This window comes from Pocillopora damicornis, chromosome 1 (genome assembly GCF_964200805.1).
Source record: "Pocillopora damicornis chromosome 1, jaPocDami1.2, whole genome shotgun sequence".
Lineage (NCBI taxonomy): Eukaryota > Metazoa > Cnidaria > Anthozoa > Scleractinia > Pocilloporidae > Pocillopora > Pocillopora damicornis.
The window spans coordinates 40,317,389-40,344,644 of NC_142670.1; the positions used below are offsets into that span (position 1 = coordinate 40,317,389).

At 39.1% G+C, this 27,256-nt stretch overlaps 3 protein-coding genes and 4 long non-coding RNA genes across 8 annotated transcripts in view; 2 read left to right on the forward strand and 5 right to left on the reverse strand.

The window, feature by feature from the left end:
- LOC149053859 (uncharacterized) overlaps positions 1 to 7,483 on the reverse strand; it is a 36,668-nt gene extending 29,185 nt beyond the window's left edge. The window contains exon 1 of the long non-coding RNA XR_016183975.1: positions 7,394 to 7,483. This is a non-coding gene — a long non-coding RNA (uncharacterized LOC149053859). The remainder of the gene's footprint in view (positions 1 to 7,393) is intronic.
- The window catches only part of LOC149053856 (uncharacterized), a 55,948-nt gene extending 42,813 nt beyond the window's left edge, over positions 1 to 13,135 (forward strand). For both annotated transcript variants that reach the window (XR_016183997.1, XR_016183998.1), the window contains exon 2: positions 12,994 to 13,135. This is a non-coding gene — a long non-coding RNA (uncharacterized LOC149053856). The remainder of the gene's footprint in view (positions 1 to 12,993) is intronic.
- Positions 1,668 to 5,235, reverse strand: LOC149053861 (uncharacterized). Its single transcript, XM_089206105.1, has 3 exons — positions 5,197 to 5,235; positions 2,504 to 2,901; positions 1,668 to 2,140 (listed from the first exon to the last, which is right to left on the reverse strand). Exons 1-3 carry the CDS (start codon positions 5,233 to 5,235, stop codon positions 1,726 to 1,728), a joined length of 852 nt encoding a protein of 283 aa, XP_089062231.1. The 3' UTR covers positions 1,668 to 1,725.
- On the reverse strand, positions 5,712 to 7,141 carry LOC149053862 (uncharacterized). Its single transcript, XM_089197419.1, has 2 exons — positions 6,991 to 7,141; positions 5,712 to 6,501 (listed from the first exon to the last, which is right to left on the reverse strand). The coding sequence occupies exon 2, from the start codon at positions 6,496 to 6,498 to the stop codon at positions 6,001 to 6,003; it is 498 nt and encodes a 165-aa protein (XP_089053545.1). The 5' UTR covers positions 6,499 to 6,501; positions 6,991 to 7,141; the 3' UTR covers positions 5,712 to 6,000.
- On the reverse strand, positions 10,333 to 11,326 carry LOC149053863 (uncharacterized). Its single transcript, XR_016183983.1, has 2 exons — positions 11,089 to 11,326; positions 10,333 to 10,596 (listed from the first exon to the last, which is right to left on the reverse strand). It is a non-coding gene; the product is annotated as an uncharacterized LOC149053863 (long non-coding RNA).
- Positions 13,136 to 14,634: 1,499 nt separating the features above from the next.
- Positions 14,635 to 15,269, forward strand: LOC149053864 (uncharacterized). Its single transcript, XR_016184003.1, has 2 exons — positions 14,635 to 14,769; positions 15,057 to 15,269. It is a non-coding gene; the product is annotated as an uncharacterized LOC149053864 (long non-coding RNA).
- Positions 15,270 to 17,979: 2,710 nt separating this feature from the next.
- On the reverse strand, positions 17,980 to 26,316 carry LOC113675168 (nucleoporin NUP42-like). Its single transcript, XM_089197215.1, has 11 exons — positions 26,011 to 26,316; positions 25,570 to 25,657; positions 24,961 to 25,182; positions 24,781 to 24,867; positions 24,477 to 24,556; positions 23,882 to 23,958; positions 23,409 to 23,503; positions 22,574 to 22,650; positions 22,149 to 22,226; positions 21,193 to 21,714; positions 17,980 to 18,379 (listed from the first exon to the last, which is right to left on the reverse strand). The coding sequence occupies exons 3-11, from the start codon at positions 25,031 to 25,033 to the stop codon at positions 18,233 to 18,235; spliced, it is 1,236 nt and encodes a 411-aa protein (XP_089053341.1). The 5' UTR covers positions 25,034 to 25,182; positions 25,570 to 25,657; positions 26,011 to 26,316; the 3' UTR covers positions 17,980 to 18,232.
- Between the last annotated feature and the right edge of the window lie 940 nt (positions 26,317 to 27,256).

The following is a 27,256-nucleotide window of genomic DNA, read 5'->3' on the forward strand; positions in this document are numbered from 1 at the left end:
TACAAAGTGTAGCATTTATAGAGATCTTAGTCCTTTACATGCTTTCAAAGTTATGATACTCTTGAGAAAAGAAATCCCTTTTGACCATCAAAGCTAGTCGGTGTTACCATTGGGCTAGCTTTCCCACTCTCCTTGATTGCGTTAGAAAACTCTAAGCACTCTTTCCACCAATCGTATGCAAGAGTAAACCCAGCCATGATTTTCTCAAGGACGAGGGCGTTATATGTGTCTACTTTCAGTTCGCTTTAGGCTCCTGGAGTTCTTACACGTTACTTTGTTCTGGTTGGCCAAGGTAAATACGCTGGTTTTGGTTTTTACGACTTCAGTGGAGGCTTCAATTTAGCTGACGCTCTCTCTCAAAATTCTAACTTTTCTTTCTCCTTTCTCTTCACGGTCACAGCTTTTCTGCTCGTGTATTTATAAACCTCTTTTGGAGATTATTGCTGTCATTTCGTTTTCATTTTAAAGTTAGGTTACTTTTATCTTTCTGTGCGACTGTCATCCGACTTTGTTCTTAACTCGTCCTACAAACGTTTTTTTTTTGGAATAAGTAGCTTAGATGAGGTGAACCGTCTCTCAAAACTAACTTATGCTTTTGTTATCTTTGTGAGGCGTGTAGAAATTGTGGGCTTTCTTTGTAATGGGGCGCTTTCTGTGAACTTTCTTGGATGACAGATTATTCCATCGGCTTTCTTAATGCAACTTGTCAAATTAAACATTTGTAAATAGTTACACAAAGAGACTATCGGGGTTTGGACAGGCGCAAATATTTTCGTCATCTCCTCTTGTGTTTACGCCTGGCTGTCTCGAAATACGTAGGGGATTAATCGTGATAAATTAGCAAAGCTTCTAGTTTATTGTACAGGCAGCACTGCGGCGTGGATAACTGCAGTACTGAAGTGAGTTTAATATCTATTTCTATTTATTTGCTGCAATATGTTTTGTTCACACATGACAGAGTTTATGAATAAAGCTATACTGTACATAACTTGCTTTGCAATAAATGTGATACTGATTCTTCCTAAGCTGGAATTTGATGCACAGTTGTTCGATCATTTGAAAATGATTCACCCTCCAATTGAGAGGCGAAGAATACCTATTTCGGTCCATCGTGAGGAGTGACCACAATTCTCCTCTTTCCCCTTATTGCAGCCGACACCTGTTCTAGATACCATCGTTATGTTGTTCACATGTCGAACTGATTGTTCTGATTAAAGTTGGTCATTACTAAGTTCAACTTAATAAAGCTGTCAAAGACCATGGTGTTAAAGGGAAAATTGAAAACGATCACAAACGCGAAGGAAGCACAATCGTTGGGCTCTGGGGCCTTTGTTCGTTCTTACTTAAAACGTCTTAGTTTAAATAAATTGACAGAAAATGATAGTAAACAGATGTTTGAGCTACTTTTGTTTTCTTGTTTGTTCATAACAAACTATGCATCCGAGATTTCACAAGCAATTATCTACTCCTAAACTTGAACTTCTTAACAAAGCGCCCTTAAAATCAAATTATCATCAAATGCACACCACTTCTTTCACCCACATAAGCTCATTTTTAGTTTACTAACTCTTACATGACACACTGGGGAGTGAAATTTACCTAAATACCGCAGCAGATATAAAAAGAATATTTTAAAGAAACGGACTTCATAAAGAAACTGTCTTGATATACCTTATTTTTAAATTAAAAAACTATATTTAATACGTAAGTAGGTTGACAGAGCTCTTATTTTTTGGAGCACCGCCCTTGTGCAAGATACTTCATTTCCACGTCACTAAGAGCGTAATTATAAATGATAAATTCATCAACTAGTCCTGTTAAATAAGATCCTGTATAAAAATGTCTTCCGATACCGGCAAAATGGCCCCAATCTTGAGACAGGTCACCGCTCGCAGATTTTTGTTTCACCATGACTCCGTTAACATAAACTTTCGCCAGCATGGCTGTGGAGTCATACGTCACTGCCACGTGTGTCCAGTTGCGCGCAGGAATGGAGGGAAGGGTGACGACATTGAACACCTCTTTGTCGTTTTCTTGGTGATGATACCAAATTACCTTCCCATCCTGCACTGCGAAGTGGTATTGGTCATGCTTGTGATCGGAATGGCTTCCGATTGTATTAAATATTTCGTGCTCTTTCCTATGTAAAATGCAAAAAGAATCTCAGTGAATTAATTGCGTCTAAAATCATTACAGGAGACAAGCATTTTAGCGCAGCTGTCTCACTTTGGTTATCGAGAGAAGTAGAAAATTACATCGAATTCTTTGCGGTAACACCTCTCGCTATTTTAGGGGGAAAAAATAATCCGCCTTCATCCAAAAGAGACAAAGTGGGAGAGAGTTTTTAAATATACAGCCATTTTTTAACAAAGAGAGCTTAACTGTAAGCAGGGGCCGGAAGCGCTTACCCCTCCCCCCCCTCATCGATAAAGTTCTTTTTTCTGACGTCCCTGAAGATAGAAACTGATTAAGTCATAACTACCCGTAGTTACTTGTATCAAACCTGTTTGTTTGTAGACTGATCCACACTGATATGGTTATGGCTTTTTGGGGTTTTTCTCTGAAAGTATCACCGGGAATTTTAATCTGTCCCATGGTCATATTCACAGCCTTCCCGCACGTTCCATTGTCGGAGACAGCTGTTCCATTTATAGCCATGCCATTGTTTGCAAGCCCAGACTGGTCATACACTGTTTTACCCGCAAACAAATCAAAGCCATAATGTAGTACTATTCTGTGGTAATTGCAGGTCTGATTAAGAAGTGTTATTTCATTTTGTTTCAAGTCGCGCTCAAATAAATATAACTCGTCGATGATGCCGTTCAGATTGTTTTGCTCAATCCATTTTCCATCAGCCCCTTTTTCGTACTCTTTTCCGATGCTAGTCTTTCCATTCCAATCCTGGTCAACACAAGAAAAGATAAATACATTTAGCCCCCCACAGTCTATCTAATTAAAGTTTTGGGTAGTCTTTCATACACCAGGATCTACAATAGAAAATAATTAAGGTGTAATAAAGGTTTAAAGATTAAAGAGGAAAAGCGGGCACAGAGGACCAGAGGAAAAGTGGGCACAGAAGATCAGAGAAACAATGGACGCAAAAGAGCAGAAGAATAGCGGGCACTGGGGACCAGAGGAACAGTTAGGACATAGCACCAGAGGAACAATGAGCACAGAGCATAAGAAGAATGAATACAGAGGACCAGAGAAACAATGGGCACAAAGGACCAGTGGAACAGTGGGTACAGAGGACCCAGGGAACAGTGGGCACAGAGGGCCAATGGAATAGTGGGCACAAAGGACCAGTGGAACAGTGGGTACAGAGGACCAGCGGAACAGTGGGCACAGAGGACCAGAGGAACAGTGGGCACAGAGGACCAGAGGAGCAGTGGGTACAGAGGACCAGAGGAGCAGTGGGTACAGAGGACCAGAGGAACAGTGGGCACAGAGGACCAGTGGAACAGTGGAACAGTGGATACAGAGGACCAGAGGAACAGTGGGTACAGAGGACCAGAGCAACAGTGGGCACAGAGGGCCAGATGAACTGTAAATACAGAGGACCAGAGCAACAGTGGGAACAGAGGACCAGAGGAACTGTGGATAGAGAAGACCAGAGCAACAGCGGGCACAGAGGACCAGAGGAGCAGTGGGTACAGAGGACCAGAGGAACAGTGGATACAGAGGACCAGTGGAACAGTGGGCATAGAGGACCAGAGGAACAGTGGGCACAGAGGACCAGAGGAGCAGTGGGTACAGAGGACCAGAAGAACAGTGGGTACTGAGGACCAGAGCAACATTGAGCACAGAGAACTAGAGGAACTGTGGATACAGAGGACCATAGCGACAGTGGGCACAGAGGACCAGAGGAACTGTGGATACAGAGGACCAGAGCAACGGTGGGCACAGAGGACCAGAGGAGCAGTGGGTACAGAGGACCAGAGGAACAGTGGGTACAGAGGACCAGAGGAACAGTGGACACAGAGGACCAGAGGAACAGAGGGTACAGAGGACCAGAGGAACATCGGAAATGACCAAACGCTTGTTAGACGTGATACTGAGTCGACGTCACGAGCTAGTTAATACCCAGTCTCTCAACTGCTTCTTTTTGTATTCAAAATGGCGGAAAATGGGCTCTTTTCTGGGATTTCGTCTGCCGATAACAAAAAGACGAAACAAAGAATCGCATTTTTTTCTGGGCGAAACGTCTTTTCTTCGCGAAACGTCGGTCAGCGGTCAGCGATCAAGATGGACGTGTTTTTTTGACGGCCATCAAAGTTCTTGAGTCTATTTGCAAATTTCTTTCCGCTTGGCCCAGCCACTTAGCTCGATTAGCTTCAGCTATTTCTAAGTGGCTGTGCTCTTTTCATCCTCTAATTTTTCTTTTTAGTATTTATTTATTTTACTATATTTTTTGGGCACGAATAAAGATTGTTGTTGTTGTCTTAGACAGGTATAAATTTTCGAAATTCATTGAAACTGGCCAAGTGTTATAGGCACTTGAAGCTAATGGCTTAATGACATTTTTGCGAAGGGCTAGTTTCCTAGTTGTTTGTCTTATCTGCATCTGGGATGGAGATAGGAAAATAGTTAGAATTCCTTGCAGGCTCAAATCATGCAATCAATGCTTTGTGATTCATTGTTGGTTCAGATGGCAACACATAAACAACGTCAGTCTTTGACTCAATTTTCCCTCCGCCTTCCCCGGTACTCCATCCCGGCTGTTTTTTGGGTTATTTTCGTTATGATGTTTTGGTGGGTTTTCCCCCCACCTTTGATGTTTGAGATCTAACAAGTTACAGTTTCTGTATATTCAATGTTTATCATTTATTAAACCGTCACGCTGGTGGCATATTTACTCCAAATCCTAGTAGTTGTCATCTCTCTGCGCATCAAACTAGGCAATAATGGCGCGTTTTTGCTTCCTTCGCGCCTTCATCATTGCTTTAGGGGGATGGGGAATAATTGTTTCACTTTATTCTGTCCAAGATTGCGCCAACAAACAGATCACGCGATTAGCTCTGTACACGATGATTAGCCCTGAACAAAAAAAAAACGTTTTGGCGCAGAGTTAAATTTTTTTTTATCTCTTATTCCGCTAGCGCCCTCTTTTCAGTGTATAGGACTGCTGTTTTACACTCTACTGATTCAGCGGAAAAAATTCACCTCGCACCACTATGTTTTCTCGGTTTATCTCACCTCGGCTAGCCGGGATAGACCGGCACGAACCGTATACATGGTAAAAAGCCATCCCGCCTAACCGGGTGTCCCGGGTCTGCTGGCTACCCTGTCTAGCATGTATACGCTTCAGTGCGTTTTCTCAAGAAACGTATGAGAAGTTAGCCCGCCCAGGGTAGCTCGGTTAGCCGGATAGCCCGGTTAGCCGGGGCACCCTCCCCCCATGTAAGCAGGCCCTCACATGCATTTCAGGATATGTGTACCACTTGCCCAGCCGACAAAACCTCGGCTGTTTTAGCAGTTGAGAAAGATTCGGAGCGGGTTAACTTTCGATAGCAAATGTGTTTTGAGAGAAGAAAGAAGCGATTTGGTTCATCAGCTTTAACATAAGAGTGAACATTTTTTTTGGTGGTAAGAAAACATTTGTGTGGAAATTGCCGGAGAAAAAGTGATAACCAAGTGTTCCAGTTGCACTCCGCACTAAAATGAAATCTACGATAAAATTCGCTCTTCTTCCGAGATCTACGAGACACCTATTTGTAGCCTAGAAACTTTATTTAAATGATGTGCAAAGACCTTGACAGCACAAAACTATTATACTGTATAAACTACAAGTGAATTAGAAACAACCCTGAACAATCTATTGTTACAACAGTAACTGATTTGCAAGTTCCTTCTGATCATTAATCACGCAGAATAATGGTTCGTTTACAGCAGAAAAAACTGTTCTAACTTAATTGTGGTACACTTAGGACTAACAAGACTACCCTTGCTAATATCGAGTAATCGCTTCTTCGTAATCGTTAGTGGCCGTCCAGGGGCGTTCTAGTATCGAACAAATGTAAACGTGACGTCTTCTACGCTGGAGCCGGTGATGATCAGCTTGTACTCTCCCTTCCTGATGTTGTAATCACCTTGGATGTGAGCACGAAGCGAATAATCCATGTTGACGGTTTTGTAGACATTCTGGCCTGACTGGAGCAACTGGTACACATGGTCATCCTCAGATCTCTTTGAAAGAGTAATGCGGATGTAATGGCCTTCTTCAAGCGTTTGCTGATTATCACACCACGGCGTCCACATGTCTCCTGTCGGCTTCTGTTCTCCAGGATTGCAAGTCACAGAATCGGGAATCAAGGGGAACATCCCCAGCGATGATTCGACGTTGAAGACTTTCACTTTGTAGGTGTCCGATTGATTATGAACGACGGTGATGTTGCGTATGTCAGCAAGTCCCTTAGTTTCACCTTCTACCGGCTTGTAAACGACTTCACAAATGAAAGGTGTGTGTTTGGTGTACTTCTTCTTCTGTTCAGTAGACATATCCTAGAAGATAAAGACAGAACTTTATTTCGAACTTTATATCGTTGAATTGAGCCACCCTAACTTTTTGATACTGCAAGCTTTTAACGCTTAAAAAGGTAGTAAATTCGGCTTACCATTAGTCACTTTGAATTTCGTTAATTAGCTGATCTTCACTTGAAAGTCCCAATGTAAATTTCATATTATTTTAAAAACCGAAAGCAAACGGAACTGCTCCGGTTTGCTTAGCTGGCCATGGTGGGTGTGAATGGCCGCAGCTTAAAATTTTATCCAGCCTCGAAAGTTAGAACCACGTGCACGTTTTACGACTTGTACAACACAGCAAACATAAAAGCTTCAAAAAGTACAGCTCAGTGCTTTCATTTCAATGGTCACACTTCGGGATTTTTATCGACTGACCCCAACAAGTTGTTACTACTTTAATAATCTCAAGTCCGCATTTTTTAGGGCAAGAACTAGAGTAAAACCTATAAATTAATAACACCTCCTTACCGTCTAAATGCAGATGCAGCGTAGAAATCTTATAAAACTTTAATTGCGCTAACCAAGCAGCGACCTCGAAAACCCAACTAGAGTGTACGGCAGGTATCTAGTCCGCCCTTCTTATAGAGACTGTTTGCCCCCAAAGTTTTGCATTACCTTTGGTTTTCAATAGCGCTTTACACTATTGACGTCACAAATTTCGTGTCCCCTGCTGTGACTCAGACATTTTCCCATGGGAAGGTCACTTTGTTTTTTTTTGTCAATTATGCGATTATGCTTACAATCAGATAAACAACTTTCTCGAAGGTAGTGTGTTTTTCGTCTGATAATGATAAATTAAGTCAATAGAAACAACATAATGTGTGCATAAGGGATATCGATGTGAAACACAGACTAGTTGGGAAGACTTTACCTTGAATTTTCACTTCTCAACAGGTCGATGTAACTTCTTTGGCTTCTTGTCAGGTTTGAGGTTGTGAGGGTTGCGCTCTCAATTTATCACGCTTAATGACGGTTATGAACGACTTCCAGATATGGTCATAAATCCAGAGACCTGTCAAAAATGTCAAGATCATAGAGGCTCCACCCAATCACCAGATATTGTTCTGTTCCAAGAGGTGGGACGATGATGGCTCAGTTCCCCGCAGGGGGTGTGTTCAAAGGTCTTACGGCAAATTCAAAACAAAATTGACAGCCACAAGTTCAAATAGTTTCGACTAAAGGGAAAAAGCAATGCATACTTTGGAGAAATTTGTGTCTCAATGCACTCTGGCAAAATATCGCCCCTATATTTGGCCGTAACTTTTCAGAGGTCGCTTTGGTAATAAGCATAGTTAGTAGAGAGTCTCCTCTACTAACTATGTAATAAGCTAAGATACTGTTACTCAGTGAAGCTGTACAAACTATGCCTACGTGTTCAGGCATAAATTAACCGTACATCAGAAGCATTTTCTCCCAGGGGGCCGCTTAACAAATACTTAAGAGGTTTATTTTCATTACTTTTGCAAACATAGTGTATCACAAAGCATTAAATGGCCCTTAATCTCCTAGAGTAATAAGAATGTTCTTGCGCAACCGTTGAACACACCCAATTAGGCAAATGAGTTGTTATCTTGTCACTTGTGGGAAAAAAGGAAAAATGTCACATCGTCTTTACTTTCAAAATTTTGGTCGCGTTCTCTTTTTCAGAGTTGGACAACTTAAACCTACCTACACCGACAAATACCTCACTTTCTTGTGAACTTTTATGCAAATTAAAAGATCATTTATCGCTATCTAAGGCAAGCAGAAGGCGGAACCTTTTGTTCCAAGGAATTTTCTGTCAAACGACCCGTTCCCTTAGTCCGACTTCTTGCTAATATCCGATTAAAAACTACTTTAAACTCGAACCAAAGGCTGCGGTTTTTGCTCTGCTCACTGAACACAAGTGTTAAGCTGGAGGGAAATTTAGCGGCGAGTATGACACAAGTGTGAACGACAGAATGGTTGGTTTTCTTTTCTTATTTCTTAAAAAGGTTAGAATTAACCTGGCACAAAATGGCAGCCGAGCGTGAACAGAAATAGACTCACAATAGATATGTCTATGGCTTTGTTTATTGTTCGAGAAAAAATGTCGTGATTTAACAAACTTGTAATGGTTAATTTAGTTTTTTTCAGATATATCAACTGTTAACAAATGGAAACTCGTAAAAGGCTTCTTTGGCCAGGCCAAGTTGATTAAAACTCAATAGGTTAACCCACGTTTCGTCTTAATTTTTTATTCAGTCTTGTAGCTTTTCAGAAAGTTTTGCTTACAATGTTGTTTTCCATCGCTTCTACGGAAGCTGAAATAAAACCCCTCCAAATGTGAGCCCTTATGATTGCCTTCTTACAAATGCAATCAAATGCTAGGTTAATTTTCAATCCTGGAAAGTTTTCTGCACACTTCTATCGAAGGAATGTTTCCTGATAACCACGCGCTTCTATTCGCTTGACTTTTTCTCAGCATTCAATAGAAATCTTCTGTTTACTTTGCTTTTGCTCTCTGTTAACCGAACAGACATAATTAATTCTGGAAAGGGAATCGTAGCGCTCGAAAGGAAGTCTGAGTGAAAGATAATTTTCGTAATTTTTCCTCTGTGATTCTTGACTAAAATTTTTTAATTAGGTTGCGTTCTGAGCGCAATTTGTAAGTTACGCGTTGGTACGTGACTGCAGTTATTTGCATCCGGTGAACCGCCATCGGCAATGAGCTAAGCTACAAATCGCTACTTACTACATAAAAACAAAATTGACAGCCACAAGTTCAAATAATTAGCCCAAGAAGAACCGCTTACGAAGCAAAATGAGAACCACACAATTTTGCACTAAGCAAAGCATACTTTGGCGAAGTTTGTGTCTCAATGCACTCAGTCAAAATATCGCCCCTGTGAATTATTTTGTAATAAGTTTATGAGAATCTTTAGTGAAGGAGATAGTTGTAATTGCTACATCCAGCTGAAACATTTAGACATTTTGTCCCGGAGCTCATCATGATAGCTGATGGTTTTCTGATAGCTCGTAAAGAAAATTAACTATCACTATTGGCAAACATGAAAGTCAACAGTTAATACAATCAACTCAGCATTTAAGTTACAAGATAGAGAATCCCTAGTTTATTTCAGTAGACAAAATTCTTGTCCGCAAGCTTATAATATACTGCAATACTGTGGAAGTATTTAAGGTCATGCTTCGTTCAATGCCAGTGATAAAGGAGTACCTCACTGATTACTAGTACAAGCAACTAGACTCTAATACAGAAAAGCATTCGCGATACAAAATATAAAAAAAAAACCAATATGCGGTCGTAGCATTCCAAAAGTCGCTTTGGTAATTAGCAAAGATACTGTTAATCAGCGAAGCTGTACGGACTATGCATAAGTGAGGGTCTGAATGGGGGGGGGGGGGGGTCAAAATGTCGGTTGTCGGTTAAAATTTCATTACTTTGTCGGTTGTCGGTTAAGATTTTTGACCTTTGTCGGTTGTCGGTAAATCTCAGTTAATAATTAAAAATACACGGTTTCTTTTACCAACGCTACAAGAAGACGGCGCGAACATTGGTTGTCTTGGTTTATTTTTAAAAATACATTTTAGCCCGGCAAATTCTTTATTTTAGCACGCAAAATGCGCTACAATGCCCATCAAAGTGATAATAATACAGTTTTTACCCGGAATTTAAAAGAAACTATCTTTACATAGCCAACGCACCAAGTGAGCGTTTTTCGTTGTATAAACAAGGCAGTGTTTATAAACAAGGAATACCGCAGAATTTCCAAAGTAGCGAAATTTATGGCTTTTGAAAATCAGGTAAACGAACTTCAAGTGCTAATTCAGCCCTACCATCCTGAAACTTTTGAAGGTCTCCTTGTTGCCTTTCGTTTCTCTCGATGTCACCTCCTTCAGTCATGATCCTCTTTGCCAGATTTTCATCTTCTTTTGCTTCTTCTCGTGATTTCCGTTTCCTTCTCACTTTTTACTCGTCACCTTTCTTCTCAGTTTCGTTCATTGACTTCTGCTTGCTTTTATCAGATGTAGCCGGCGTCTTCAGCAACACTACTGGCTTTCCGGTCCAGTTTGTGACCTCTTGGATAATGTGTACTAAAATATTAAATACCGTGTGTTTTAAGTTTTCTCTTTAGTAGGCTTTTGAGAAACTTACACAGTTCTTATCAGCAAATGCTCGTCAAGATGTATAAAACCTGCACATCGAGCGAAATCTCTCGTGCGTAGCTTCCCTCGAGGAGAGAATTGAATATTATTTGAACGTCTGGTTTTCAGAAACGAATAAATTTAAGGGCGTGTATAAATAAACGGGGTCTTTAATATGTTAAGCTACACTGTTGTTCATTCACCAATTAATCAGAAAGAAGCTTATAAACTGATTTACTCGCTACTTCTTTGTAGAGATTTTTCTTCTCAATTTTCGCATTCAAATGGACGGTGAAAAAGAAAAAAAAAACATTCCGCTCCACAAAACAACAAACAAAAAACGGTGGAACCAGAGTTTAACCACGTTAATATTTGAGCTTAATATTTAACTACAGAACTAAAGTGATTTATCAAACTCCGCTGCACGCGTTCCACACATACCGTTGAGCTCACTGCTGCTTTCATCCGATATTAAATTTGGAAGTTCAAGCTGCCATTGCCCACCGTCACAATTGCAAAATTTTCGCATTTGCCCGCAGGCGATTTCGCCAGGCGAAATAACTTTAACGAAAATCCGCCAATTCCATATTGATGTGCCTGCTCCTTTAGTCCTAAAAACTCCGTAAGATGTTTTTTTTAGTTCAGATACTCCTCTATGAGCTTCTTTGTCTACTGGGACCCTGCTTCGATGACGACTTCTTCACCTTTTCGAAAAAAACTCACGATGACTTTAGCAATCCCAGTCATGACCCGACCGCATGAAAAAACAACGAGCAATAAAAAGACAACAGCAGGGCGTCTCGTCGGCTCGATTGTGATCCGCTGTTCTTGAAATGAGACAGCAGGGCGTCTTGTCAGCCCAATTACGAGCCGCTGTTCTAGAAATGAACCGAAAAGAAGGATCCCGTGGATTTAAAGTAATTTGAAGACAAGAAATTCTATAATTCGGCTTAATTTGGAATTAATGTGGTTACGTCGGGTGAAGAAGGATTTTCTGAGCTAGAAATCATCAAAATGCTGTTCTTTCTGAATACAAACATCCCTATCACGTCTGACCATGTCGGTTGTCGGTTAGAATTTATTTGTCGCTAGTCGGTAATTTTTTCCCCGTTTCGTCGGTAGTCAGTAATTTTTTACGCCCTTTGTCGCTAGTCGGTTAACCCCATTCACACTCTCATACGTGTTCAGGCATAAATTAGCCGTACATCAAAAACATTTTCTCCCAATGGGTCGCTGAAGAGGTTTATTTTAATTTCTTTTGCAAACATAGTGTATCACAAAGCATTGAATGAACTCTAACCTCCTAGATAAACAAGAATTTTCTTGCGCAACCGTTTAACACACCTCTTTAGGCAAATGGGTCATTATCTTGTCACTTGTGGGAAAAAAAGGAAAAATGTCACACAAAATGTCACATCGTTTTTACTTTTAAAATTTTGGTTGGTACGGTTTTACTCTTCTCACTGAACACAAGTGTTTATTACGGTGAGAATGAAATGAGTGTTAACGAAAGGATGGGTGGTTTTCTTTTCTTATTTCTTAAAAGGGTTAGAATTAATCTGGCACAAGATGGCAGCCGAGCGAAAAAAAAGTACGGTCATAATTGCAGCAAATTTGCTAGAGACATGAATAGCAGAAGGAACTGCAGACGTTATCGCTCAAACTTCACGGAAGTGAACAAATTCAGGGAGTTCAAGAATTCTCACATGGACATTTCTATGGATAACCCTGCCGAAATAAAATCAATGTGTGAGAAAGAAAGGATTCGAAAGAATCGATTGAATCATCAATAACCTTATTCTCAGAGTCATCCGTGATTTGTCTTGTTTGACACTATCTACGTAGCCACCTGCCACCTACACAGGGGAAGCTAAGAACTTCAAGGGAATTCGAAAAAGAAACTTAATACAAACATATCCGAATTATTTGGCAGCGACGAGAAGCAATTTTGTTTGATGGGTTTTGCACAAATTAATCCTTTTAAAATTCAGTTATGTGTAGTTAGGGCACTTTTCGCTCTAAGAGCGGATGATATTCGTCCAGGGTGATGAAATCAATCAATTTTGATTCTCAACAGTGAGAGGAAACAAGTTGCAATAAACTTGCGCTAGTACTCAACGGCTCCAAATACAAGTCTCGCAAAATGCCGAGATCTCTCTAAGTATATATTCCCGATATTCCCGAAAAGCAAAACTATCAAAACTGTAAAACAAGTATGTGCGGGTGAACAGCTTTTCAGTTGATGTGGGTAGCCTTGTTCAAAAGATAATAGCAATGGACAACAGTTATTGGCTTTAATTAAACTGTAAAGCTGTATTTATTGAGTTTAACACTCGTCTATTCCAGGTTCGCCACGAAGGTCATTTGAGGTGAACCGTGACCGACCGCGAACACTACGGACGCAGTAAACTCTGTAACAATTTGAAAATTGTCTGAAAGAATTCAAACTAAAACCGGGCCAAGATGATTAAAACTCAGTCGGTTAACCCACGGTTGGTGTTACTTTTTTATTTAGTCTTGTAGCTTTGTTAATCAAAAAAACATAATCAACACTGGGAAGGAAATCATAACTAGTAGCGCTCGAAAGGAAGTCCAAGAGAGATAATTTTTCCCAATTTTTCCTCTGCGATTCTTGACTTAAATTACTAATTACGTTGCGTTCTAAGTAAAATTTGTATGTTACGCGTTGGTACGTGACGGCAGTTATTTGCATCGGGTAAACCATTATCGACAGTGAACAAAGCGAGCTATCGCTACTTATTACATAAAAACAAAATTGACTGCCACAAGTTCAAATAACTAGCCCAAGAAGAACCGCCTGCGAAGCAAACATGAGAACCACACAATTTTGCTCCAAGCAATGCATACTTTAGAAAAGTTTGTGTCTCAATGCACTCAGTCAAAATATCGCCTCTGTGAATTATTTTGCAATAATTTTATGAGAATCTTTAGTGAAGGAGATGATTGTAATTGCTCTATACGTTGACAAATTTAGACATTTTACCCCAGAGCTCATCATCATACAAGCCGATGGTTTTCTGATAGCTTATAAAGAAAATGAACGATCACTATTTGCAAACATGAAACTCAACAGTTAATACGATTAACTCAACATTTAAGTTACAAGTTAGAGAATCAGTAGGCAGCATTCGTGTCTTCGTGTCTGCAATCGATGAAATGTTTCCTTAAAACTACGCGCTTCTATTCGCTTGACTTTTTCTCAGCATTCAATAGACATCTTCTATTTACTTTGCTTTTGCTCTCTGTTAATCGAACAGACATAATCAACTCTGGTAAGGGAATCGAAAGGATTCGCTCGAAAGGAAGTCTGGGTGAAAGATAATTTTTCTAATTTTTCCTCTGTGATTCTTGACCAAAATTTTTTAATTAGGTTGCGTTCTGAGCGAAATTTGTAAGTTACGCGTTGGTATGTGACTGCAGTTATTTGCTTTGGGTGAACCGCTATCGACAATGAGCAAAGCTATCAATCGCTACTTACTACATAAAAACAAATTTGACAGCCACAAGTTCAAATAATTAGCCCAAGAAGAACCGCTTACGAAGCAAACATGAGAACAACACAATTTTGCCCTAAGCAATGCATACTTTGGATAAGTTTGTGTCTCAATGCACTTAGTCAAAATATCGCCCTTGTGAATTGTTTTTCAATAAGTGTATGAGAATTCTTAGTAAAGGAGATGATTGTAATTGCTACATCCAGTTGAGACATTTAGACATTTTTCCCCAGAGCTCATCATGATAGCCGATGGTTTTCTGATAGCTTATAAAGAAAATTAGCTGTCACTATTTGCAAACATGAAACTCAACAGTTAACACAATTAACTCAGCATTTAAGTTACGAGATAGAGAATCCCGAGTTTATTTCAGTAGACAGCATTCTCATCCACAAGCTTCATTCTTAGACATTTTTCATAATTGATAATGACAATACTGTGGAAGTATTCAAGGTCATGCTTCAGTGCCAGTGATAACGGTGTGCCTCACTGATTACTGGTACAAGAAACTGGATTCCAGTACATAAAAGCATTCGCGATACAAGTTATGAGAGAAAACCAATATCCCGGCGTAGCTTTCCAAAAGTCGCTTTGGTAATTAGCTAAGGTACTGTTACTCGATGAAGCTGTATAAACTACGCGTACATATTCAGGCATAAATTAAGAGCACATCAAAAACATTTTCTCTCAGTGAACCGCTTAACAAATACTTAAGAGGTTTATTTTCATTACTTTTGCAAACATAGTGTATCACAAAGCATTGAATGTGTGGGTGATCAGCTTTTCAGTTAATGATGTAGGTAGCCTTGTTGAAGAGATATCGGCAATGGACAACAGTTGTTGGTTTTAAGCTGTAAAGCTGTATTAACTGGGTTTAACAATCCACTATTGCAGGTTTGTCACGAAAGTCATATGAGGTGAACCGTGATCAACCACGAACACAACGGAGGCGGTGAACACTCCAACAATTTGAAAATTAAAAGAAAAATTTATACGATCAACTCAACGTTAACGTTCATGTTACAAGATAGAGAATTCCGAGTTTATTTTAGTAGACGGCATTCTTGTCCGCAAGCTTGATTAAAAGACATTTTTGACAGTTGAAAATGACAATACTGTGGAAGTATTCAAAGTCATGCTTCAGTGCCGAAGATAAAGGTGTGCCTCACTGATTACTGGTACAAGAAACTGGATGCCAATGCAGAAAAGCATTCGCGATACAAACTGTCAAAGAAAACCAACATCCGGCCTTAGCTTTCCAAAAGTGGCTTTGGTAATTAACAGATATATTGTTACACAGCGAAGCTGTATAAACTACGCGTACATGTTTAGGCATAAATTAACCGCACATCGAAAACATCCCTCCCACTGGGCCGCTTAACAAAAGCTTAGGAGGTTTATTTTCATTATTCTTGCAAACATAGTGTATCACAAAGCTTTGAATGGTCTTTGATCTTGGCATGTTAACCTCCTAGATAAGCAACCGTGGAACAAACCCCTTTAGACAAATAACTCATTATCTTGTCGCTTGTGGGAAAAAAGAAAACAGTCACGTCGTCTACTTTCAAAAGTTTGGTTGCTTTTCGTTTTTCAGAGTTTGAAAACATGACAGAATCGACAGTAACCTTGTGGGAGGGGGGGAAGGGAATATGTTCGAGGACGTAAAGTGATGAGATATCGAAAGATCATAAAAACTCAGCTTAATGAACTGATGTTGATCACCTTTAATTTGGCCTGCTACATTGGTGTGAACCAGAAATAGACTCACAATAGATATGTCCATGGCTTTGTTTATTGTTCGAAAAAAAATTGTCGTGATTTAACAAACTTGTAATGGTTATTTTAGATTTCTTTTGGATATATCCACTGTTAACGAAAGGGAACTCGTCGTAACAGGCTTCTGAGCATCTCAGTAAACTTGTTGATGGCCATTTATCAGAGCAGTCAATAGTCATCCATGGCATCACTGTCGAAACAATCTTTCCGCCAGCATTTAGATTCTGTTTTGTGCTAAAATTCTTTCATTGTTTATCTATGAAAATGGTGAGAGTCGAAAGCGAGGTATTTGTCGGTGTGGGTAGGTTTATCGTTAACATACCCACACCGATGGATTCCTTACTTTCTTGTGAACTTTCATATAAATTAAACGATCATTTATCGCCATTTAAGGCAAGCAAAAGGCAGAACCTTTTGTTCCAAGGAATTTTCTTTAAACGATCCGTTCCCTTCGTCTGACTTCTTGCCAATATCCGATGAACAACTACTTTGAACTCGAACCAAAGGCTGCGGTTTTTATTTTTGCTCACTGACCACAAGTGTTTAGCTGGAGGAAAATTTGGCGGCGAGAATGATACGAATTTTTACGACAAAATGGGTGCTTTACTTTTCTTATTTCTTAAAAGGGTTAGAATCTGGCGCAAGATGGCAGCCAAGCGTGAACAGTACGGTCTTGAAGGCGGCAAATTTGTTCAAGACATGAATAACAGAAAGAGGAAATAAAAATTTATCCTAGTAGTTTCTTTCAGTGATCCTTTTCAGTCAAAAATGCTTTCCGGCCTCTATAATTCGGTACAAATAATTTCAATGGAATTTCTCTGATTACATTCTCGTTTCTGTTCTATCTACATTTGCCATGATTCTGCTTTGCAGATTCTCATTGATAGATCTGTATTCTAATTGTCAAGGAAAATTTCAATGAAAGCCGGAAGATACTGTCGAGCGAATACCATTCTGTCCACCAAAACTATTGTGTGTGTTCATGCGATTCAACTGATCCACGCTTCATAAGGAATGAATATTTTAAGAGTTTTTAAGGGGAAACCGTTCTGACTGCTATATATGAAGTACTTAGTTAGTTCAGTATAATTTGGTCATTCGTTAATATTTAGCATGTAGTCACTGTATGAATTAAAAGTCCGAAGTTATTTCGGTTTAAGCTCTCGCTACGAGTTTCCAAATTAACTGTCTTGTCTATCTTTCTTCAGTACAAGTGCTTAGCTTGTCTACTGATCTTGCTTTAGATCCACACGAAAGTTCTTGTTTTAGCTGACACAGTCAAAGATGGATTCAGTTGATCGGAAGCATTCAGTATACATTGTTGTGCATTTGTGAGATTCTTGTAAAAGTGTTAGGGTTAGTGATCTAACAACAAATGTTTAATATTCAAGGTCAGTCAGCTAGCATGGCCACTCATGCCTGTACCGATAGTGAATATATAGGCATGTACTTTAGAGTAGTGGTTAGTAAGAAGTAAAAGAGTAAGATTCAGCCGGTGAGAATCAAAGTGTGAGAATCAGAGAGAGATCAATCAGAGTTACAGTCAGAGTGAAGTAAAATTGATGTAAGTAGAATTGTATATTAGAGAACAGAGAGATTAGAAAGGACTGAGAAACGACAGGTAGTCTAGTGTTAACTACTGAGTTGAAAACATAAATTCGCCACCGTAATGAGTATAAGGCTGACGTTTCGAGCGTTAGCCCTTCGTTGGATCGCTCTGACGAAGGGCTAACGCTCGAAACGTCAGCCTTTTCACTCCACGGTGACCAATTAACGTTTTCAACTCACTTGTTACTCTCCCACCGACGCAGCACCACAGTTTTCTCAGAAACTTACCTCCTTCACTGATAAAAGACAGACCGAGAGTCCTTGGTGCCTTTCGTAAAAGGGTGTTGAGGTCTGCAGCTAGTTTTACCGTCACTGCAACCCAACATAACAATAAAGTCCGGGTAGAAAAACACCAAAGAAATGCTAGCGAACCAAAAGCGGACAACGACGGTTTAGGAAGGTGAAGCCGGATTGACAGGAATAGAAATAATAATAATAATAATAATGACAATCTTTAATGAGGAAACTTTTTCACTAAAAAGTGGTTTACAAAAAGGACCTCGAAAATTAAAAATTAAAAATTTACAATGAATAAAAATGCTAAAAGATGCTATTAAAAACTAATGTATCTTATGTGTAATACAAAACTTAAATCAATGAATTAAATGAAGAAATGAATAATTCAAGCTAAATTTTACAAGATACTAGCTGCCAAGAATATCTCAGCCTTTCAAGGATCAAAGCTGTTAACATAATTCTAATGGTGGTGGACACTCAGGTATCTTTCCAAGCACAAAACTGTCCGCCCTGAAGGCCTGCATATCTTCTTCACTACAACTCAAAGGTACAGTTGTTGACTGTTCCATTGATGAGGTGGCTTCTGGAGTAGATCTCTGTAGAGAGAACAAAAATCAAAACAAGTTCAAGCCCGTTATTCCCACTGCATTAAGTCTTCTTTCCCCAAATTTCATGTCGCAAAAAAACTCGCCAATTTGATTCATAAACTTTCGATTCACTACATGAATATGTAATTTCTGCTAAAAGTTATTTAGCCATAGTTATTACCAAACAATGCCATTTTATTCGTACAGCAGTGAATACGAAACAGCACAAAAATCTCTGGTCTTTTCACAAGGGTGCTGCCACCAAAACAGCGCTGAAATACATGCACAACACATTCTTGGTTTTTGCATTCAACATTTTTCTCCCATGGAGAAAAATTCAAACTTGTTAATGACAATAATGATGTAAGGATGAAAAATTTAAACTTGAGAATGACTAACCAAAGAGATCACAAACAGACACGATCTATAACTTTCTCGTATCTTTCGCTCGAAGATTTCAACTGAACTTCTGGTTTTAGACTCTTGACAAAATATACGAAATGAAGTAATGTTATATTGTCTAAAAGTAACGATCGTATCGATTTATAAACACAAAATCATGATTCCATTGAAAGTTTTATGGATGCGACAAGAATGACAAAGAAAGCGAGCTAAAAGGGCACCTCAAAAGACTTCATTCGCATATAGACCTGCCTTTATCAAGATCCAGCAAGTAAAGACTACCTTCATATCTTTGGAAGCGATTGCTCAGAAAGGAAAAAAATAAAGTCGCAAAACTGGAGTTAAATTACTTTCCTGTGTTCTAACTGACCCTTTGAAATGGGAAAAAGCTTTAGTCCTTTCAGTGCCAAGATCTGAGAGCACATTCCCGAAACATATCGCCATAATTTCATTCTTAGCTTAAGTTGAGAATTCTGTATCAAAGGAGCAGCCCTTATTTGATAATACTTTTCATTCTCTTTATCTGCGAAGCATTGTATCGAGATCATGTGGAGAATTGAAATATTGATCATACCAGGAGTGAAAGGGTTAAGAAACTGGGCGGCACAGTGTTGGCTTTAGACGAATGTAGGTTGTGTCCAATGGAAGACGCACCCCAGTAGTTTGACTTCTGGGAGCAGTTGTCGAAGTACCTTCCATACTGCACACTCGAAGTCTAGCGTGACTTGTCGCACCGCTGGGGATGGTAACAACTCTAGCAGCTCTCGGAAAACACCTCTGTAATCACGCTTCCGTTTGCCCGACATAAGGACAAACACCAACGGCACCTGCTTGACGTAGTCATCTGCCTTTACGAAGGCGTTGACTGTTAACAGCTGGGTAAACGGCTGACGGCACAGCTTAAAGGTCGCATCCACGTACCAGCTTTTTGCTTTGTTGAGTAGGTCGAGTTGGTGTCGTGTCGCGAAAATCAAATGACGGCGTCCACCAACCAAGCAGATGCCATAGTTGAAACTCGTAGAACGTAGTGAATAATTTTTGAACTCGAATGTCGCAGTGTAGTGATCGAATGAAAGAATGAGTCCATATTGAAGTTTTTTTTTCCTTTTATACAGGGCAGTAGGATCCAAAAGTCATTTGTGTTAGTTTTAAGTGATTTGATTGGCTTGTTTATTTTACTTAAACAATACAGTTAAATAAACAATTCTTTTTACCAAACAATCAAATTTGGCACCTATTGATATGTTAATTTAACTAGCCCGCCCACCCACGCGCCAGAAAATGACTGTTTCCTCATAGGTCCGTTAAATTAAGAGACGCCATTAGTGATCCTTAATTGTTTCTTTTCCATGAATTTTTTTCATGCTTACTCAATAAACGTAGACTCGTTTACGTGCTCTAACTGCCGAGGAGATTTGGGTACTATTTTATTGCAAAATTTTAACACGTTTGTGTTATCCGCGCGTTGTATTCCATAAGTCGTTTAAGTTAATCGATCGATGAATAGATTACAAACTTTTATTTCATAAGCGAAGTTACTTTTTACAAGCCGCTCGCTCAAGTTACATCGAGTTACATCGTAATAATCTTACAAACTTTTCCTTCGATCCATCGATATTAAAATCTTACAGCAGTGTTATGTTTATGTTATATAAAGTCGATCGTTCGCGTGAAGTTACTTTTTACAAGCCGCTCGCTCGAGTTACATCCTAATAATCTTACAAACTTTTCCTTCGATCGATCGATAAATCTTACAGCAGTGTTATTTTTATGTTATAAGTCGATCGTTCGCGTAAATCGATCGGAGAATCTTACAAACTTTTACTTGATAAGCGAAGTTACGCGTTGGGGCGACGCAACTTTGATGTTGGGGCGACACAACCACGATGTTGGGGCGACACAACTCCGATGTTGGGGCGACGTAACTTCGGTTGGGGCGACATAACCTGGGGCGACAAGGCAATGGGGCGACACAACCTGACACCCTTTAGACTCATTCCTTGTATTTTCTTTTCTGTTTCATTCTCAACGTGCAAGCTGAACAAGGTGTAAGTTTTGCTTCAATGTAAAATTGTAGTGATAAAACAATGGGTGCATTCTCCTTCGGGCAAAACAAATTCAATTATTAGCCGGACATGACTCTGGGTGAAACGATTCCCAGCAAAATGACCAGCTATCTTTGCTTTCAAAGGTTTACGTTTTCTCCGAGGGAAAGTAGTTTATTGAGGGTGCCTTGTCACGAGGCACATTGAGAGCAATCACTCCTTTCACCCCTGGGATGAAACACTGGACCAGCCAAGCTTACCCACCAACACCCTCCACGAGGAAAAATTGTCAGGCCCTAGGCCAGTTTGTGAAATTAAAGTAACAGCTTTGCCTCTCTGTTTTTGCTGCTGTTAAAAATGACCAGATACACCTACCATTGAGCTGCTTGATCCATTTCCTTTCTGTACTTGGGAATCACTCGGAAAAACCCCAGTCGCTGTCTGCGAAGGTACAGAACCAAACACTCCAGGTTTTGATTCAGTTTTTACTCCAAAGAAGCCAGTATTTGAAGCGGCTGATTGGCTTAAGTTTGTACTAAACATAGTCGTGGAATGGCCAGTTGAAGGAAAACTGGTCATTTCAGTTTGCTGATTGCTGGCACTTAAAGTATTCCCAAAAACATTTCCGGTCATTGCTGGGACATTGCTCTGTCCAAACAGGTTTACTTGATTGGTAGAATTACTTGTGCTGAATAAGTTACTAGGTTGGTTCAATGTACCTGCTGGAGATGAGGAGCCAGTCGACTGAAAAACAGGGCCACTAGTTGCAAAACTACTCATCTGACCAAATGAACTATGTCCATTAAAACCTATCCCTGGTTGTGTCTGTAGCATTGATGATCCTGCTTCCATTGACTCTGCTGCCTTATGGCTGCGCTGCTTCTTTATCTCTTCTTGCTGATAATGAAAAATAAAATTGTCCAAGTGTTTCAAAAAGAACATATCACTATAATTATATTCAATGACCTACAACTGAAACACGCACATAGGCTTAGGGAGTCTCCACAGATATCAGGACTATATTTTTTTATACAATCTTTATTGAGGGAACCAACATTACAATAAGTGGTTTACAAAATGGTCCTCACAACATATCATCACATTTAAATAATGGTAGTGACAAGCAACTCTGGGCATTTATCAATCTGTAATATCCAGTAATTAAACACTAGAAAGTCCCATTCATGACACTGACATCAATCATCCCCGTTAGTGCATGGAGGATAACTCACAACTTTCTCATCACTATTTTCAAAGATAGACAAAACTGTTTGTTGCTGTATGTGTTCAAGGAGAGAATACTGTATAAAAGGTTTATTATTTGAGCTTACAATCTGTGAGACTGACATGCATCCTAACTGCTGCCGCTTTTGTTGATTAGCAGTGATAAGAGTTTTCAGTCCTTGTTGCTGTAAACAAAACCAAAAATTGGATAATTAGAGTGAGTTTGAAATATCTGAGGAAATATTGATTCAGCCTCATGTCAGAACAAATATCTCTTCCTTAAAATTCTGAGTTATGAATCTTAACCCCAGACCCCTAAGAGTGACTAGCATCTAAATTCCACCTACAGTAACAACTCTGAATAAAAAATTTATGAAATTTAAGGAATGGATTGCCGAATAAAGCTCTTACTTGTGAAACAAATTCTCCTTGTCAGCAACATAGGAAATGTATAGAGAACAGTATAGAGAATAAGCATGTTTATGTTAAAGTGTAAAGGATTAAAGTAAAATCCAGATATAGATCATCTTACATATCTACCAGCCTTCCCTTCAGCATTTGCATTGTATGCCTCAAGGCGAATTTCTTCTGGAGAGAAGTCCAGCAAACCTAAAATAACATTCATAACACAAGGCATCATTCAGTAATAATTTAACACAAGTACCACATAACTTTTCAAAAGGCTACAATCTTATAGCAGCTACAGCATGCCTGATAAAGTCACCTGTTAACTTTAAAATTTCAGGCCCCACACCTCGCTACAGAGAATATATTTACAGTAAGAGTAAGGAAACTGTAACTTCTGAAAATATTTCTGGATGGGGAGACAAGTCAACCAGGTGTGAGAAATCTTCACTGTATGCAGTCACATTCATTGATCTGCGGTTTAATGGTTTGCTGACATGTCCTGATCTCCTATGTGATTGGTTAGAGTTCAATAAACATTTCAAGCATTTTTCAGGTGTTCATAGTTCTTTTTAAACACTTTAACTCCCAAAATCTGATTGTAAATTCTCCCCTTTGGTGGCTACACATTTGCTTGTAAATTAGTTTGGAGAATTTGGTATCAGTTCAAAATAACAACTTCTACCTGATAAGCTTAAGTATTATTATTACCTGTTTGTTGGATAATATATGGATGTTGTTAGGAGAAATTACCTGTTAATCACTCCTGGGAGTTAAAGGGTTAACTTGGGTGGTACTCCTAAAGTAGATTGGAAAACACAATACAATTGGAGATAAGGGGGGGGGGGGGGAAGAGAAGGGGCTGTGACAGAAGCTATTGCAATCCACCTATAATAAGTTCAAACAAAAGGCCAATTAAACAGCCTTAAGAGTGGATTGTGTAAAACTTCATATTAACTCACCTGGTAAGCATGGTTCTTCTTTTGTGTAAGTGAAACAAGACAATGGCCATTGTTTACTCTTTTCCCATATTGCCATATCAGTTTGTATGGTTCTTCTATTAATTTAAAGAAAAAATCCAAACTTAGATTTGAGAACCAACAAAGGAGTATCTGTTGATGCTCAGTTTGTTAAACAGATAATAAATCCTTGCAAAAATTGCTAACAACAATAGATAAGTGTGGGGGGTAAATACCTCCAGTCAGAGATTGGTCAGGTCAAGAACTGGATCTGGGCATAGCAAGTAGCCATGAAAACTCTGTGAGTGGCATTTTCTTCTGCAGCATCACTTTCCTGAGTACTGACAAAATGCTAGCCAATAGAAGACTACACATTCTCCCATTTTGCCAAAGGGTTGAGAGGCATTGTTGTGGGCCTAGATTAGTTTAAATCACATTTAGTGACATGCATTTTTAAAACAACATACTCATCTTACTGAATTTGAGATGGTGTCATGTCATCCTCCACACCTTTAGAATGCTGAGTTTCTCTGGACAAAACTTCAAAGCGGTTCTATACACGCACAGAGGCAACAAAAAAGTATCAATCATTGATGTTAAGAAAAGCAACTGATATTGTTCATTATAAACTACCAGTTCATATTTTATGACTATTATAATCATAAACAGCTTGTTTTAAAAGATTCAGGCTACAAATTGTTTCCCAGTTTTTAGGTCACATTCTAAAAAGCTCCAAATTTTTAAAATGTATTGATGTCACTTTTTCTACAGAAGAACATGGTTCTGGATTTTTTCTTGTTTCTTCAACTAGTAGTCCTTTTTTTGTATTTTAAGAATTAACCTTTGTAAACTATGTCCATATTTTGCGCTATCTGAACTGTTCTGAATTGCATGTGTTATAAACAAAAGTTGCGTATTAGATAAATTGAGAAAATTTAGAGCCCTTTCAAAATGATCAAAAACAAGGGGTGACCTTTTCAATCCAAACTCTCGGATAGGGAAACTTACGATGGAAAAGACACTAGTCATTTAATAAAAATGTAGTTTTCTGTATATTTCTTGTTTATTTACCTGGTTAGAAGGATAAGATTTGCCCCATTGCCCACTTCTTCCACTGAATCCTGAATTCTGTTGACCGAATCCAGTATTTGCTGCAAATTAACACACAACATTCATTAAGTGGATCAGTATTTTTTATCTTTAGTTAGTAAATTCAACTCCATGTGTAACTTCGTAATTTTAGTTTTTAGTTCTGGTGCCTTCGCTTGAAGCTCCCCTGGAAAAAAATTACTCGTATATGTAAATGCACAGATCCGAATTGAGATATACAAAAACATTCGATTTGCATAATATTCTAAAATAATATGACGATCACCTCTTCCAGAAGGATGTTCATTCCTGCATTTGTCACCAAACCGACAATAACCATTCAAAAAATGCTGGCAAACTGTTTTCCGTTTTTCTGTTGAAAAACGAGGAATATCGACATCAAATTATATTTCTGATAGCAAACTTTTCAAATGAAGAACCGCGTGAAGGAACTCATGAAGCTTACCTGCAGTATGTTCATAATGGCATCTATCTCCAAATCGGCACTCGCCCTTTAAGAAATATTGACAAACAACCATGACCAAACAAGATGAAGGAGATGATAACTTTGTCAAAATACGGCAGCCATTTTACATTATCCGCTGGTCAAAAAGAAAGTCTGTTACAGGGACTCGTACTCAGGCTACCAGCAAAAAAGTTCATTTCCACCTTGAAGCTTTCTCAGGTTCTACAGTTATAGAGAGGAGAGTTGTGAATCAGATCCTGGGGGTTAAAGGGCTAAAAACTGTATTAGAAACTTGGATCATTGTCAGTATTTGAGAAACCTGCACCCACACTTCTCTTCACCCAACAACAGTCAACTGATAACAAGTGATTAATTAAATGGGGGTGGATTATTTACCTCTCCTATGCAAATTGCAGATGTGAAAGTGGTGAATGTAATCTGTAATTTTTTTTCTACAGAATATCCCTGACAGCTTTTTTAAAATTATATATTGAAGTAAAACGAAGAAGAATACACAGCCCTGCAAGATGTTTAGTGGCACAGTCATAGCGATAGGCACAGTAGTGCCCTGGGTTTGCAAAACACAGTTTTCACAGAGCATGTACTCACCAGACTTTGATGCACCAGTTTTGATCACATGGTTCTCCACAATATGGATGGTGTTAGTGTTTCCAATTTACTTTCTTCTGGGCTTGCTCTAAGGAAAACAGATGCTTTTATTATACAGGTTTGTGCAATCCTTCAACCATTTTCTTATTTTTTTATATGTAAGTGTGAGAGACTGGGGAGATGCCCTTTCTCAATGGTTAAGATGCCAGACCTGGCTGGAGAGGTCTGGGTTCAAGACCTAGTCTCTTGCTCGGGAAAAACATGTTACTCTAAAAGTGCCTCTTTGTCCACCCAGTAGTAGAAATGGTTACCAGCAAATGTTCAGGAAAGTCTGATGAAATTCTGGGGTGTACCTTGCAATCGACTGGTATCCTATTCAGGGAGAAGTAGTAATACTCTTTCAGGGAGAGTGAAAAGGTATTTGGTAGTCAAGGTCTCCACCTGATGTCTCTATTGACGCATGCTGGCCCATTCTGCCTCACATGGGTAGTGACCAATCACTTATACGTGCGTACACTTGGTATCATTCATGCTGCTGTTGCTGCTTTGTTCTCATCTTCTAATGCTTTTGTATACTTCTTATCATGGAGCTGGTTAAAGGAGGAGCTTTCTATTTTTAAGGTATAAGCTGTTGCCTAAGAGTGGGGGGGGGGAAGGGGTAATAGTAATGAATTTGAAAATAATGCAAGTGACCACAAATTAAGCTGCTGATGATGAAGATATGGATCAGCAAAAGATCCGATCAACCTGCAATGAATGAAAAAAATTGCTAGGGCTGATCATTTTATTGTCATTATTATTATTATTATTATTATTATTATTATTATTATTATTGTGACTGCTTCCGTTGAAGCCAAGTGTTACCGCTTCCGAAAAAAGCTGCGAAATATTTTTTGGTTAGGTTGACGCGCCTGTGATTAGTTCCTTTTAGACAGAAAATTATAGTTAGCATTTCAGTTCAAGATAAGACCCCATGTGATCAAGATCGGTTTTGAATAGAAGACAAGTTAGACTGTAATCCTCGATAAAGTAATCAAGACCCGCGCACGTTGGTAATCAATAACTTGTCTTGTTATTATGTTATCTAGCTCGTAGTCGTTACTCAAAGTAAAATTTATCACTCGTTTTTTACCTTTCCTTTGGTTCTTGTTATTGCCACGTGCTCGTTTTCAAAATCGAGATTATTCTTAAGCTATGATCTACGGTGGCTGCAGTGACCCATAGAAGACATGCCACATTTTTTTTTATCGCGCGATAAAATCAAAATATCGCGCTTTAAATGGAAATTATCGCGCGATAACTGATAAATTATTGCGCGATAAATTTAAAATTAGTGCGCGAACAGTTCCGTCTGAGAAGAAAGAGACCCTTGGTATTTGTGAACTAGAACACGAATTATAACGTCAGCTTCATGAACGTCCTTTATTTAATTCTTTGCGCAGTGGAAAACTGCCTCCAACTTGTAGAATGCTACGAAATACTAGTTCTGTGAGAGGAAAAGACGCGAGTACCATCATTTTGTGTCAGTAAGTTTATATTTATCATCTGAGATGCTTTACCATGTTAAAGAAAACTTTTGACCAAATGATGCAATGACAAATGAACACGCGCACTGGCTGTATATTGTATATATTGTAGTTAGCAACGCTTCTAGCCTGTAACTTAACGTAACGTAGCATAACTTGTC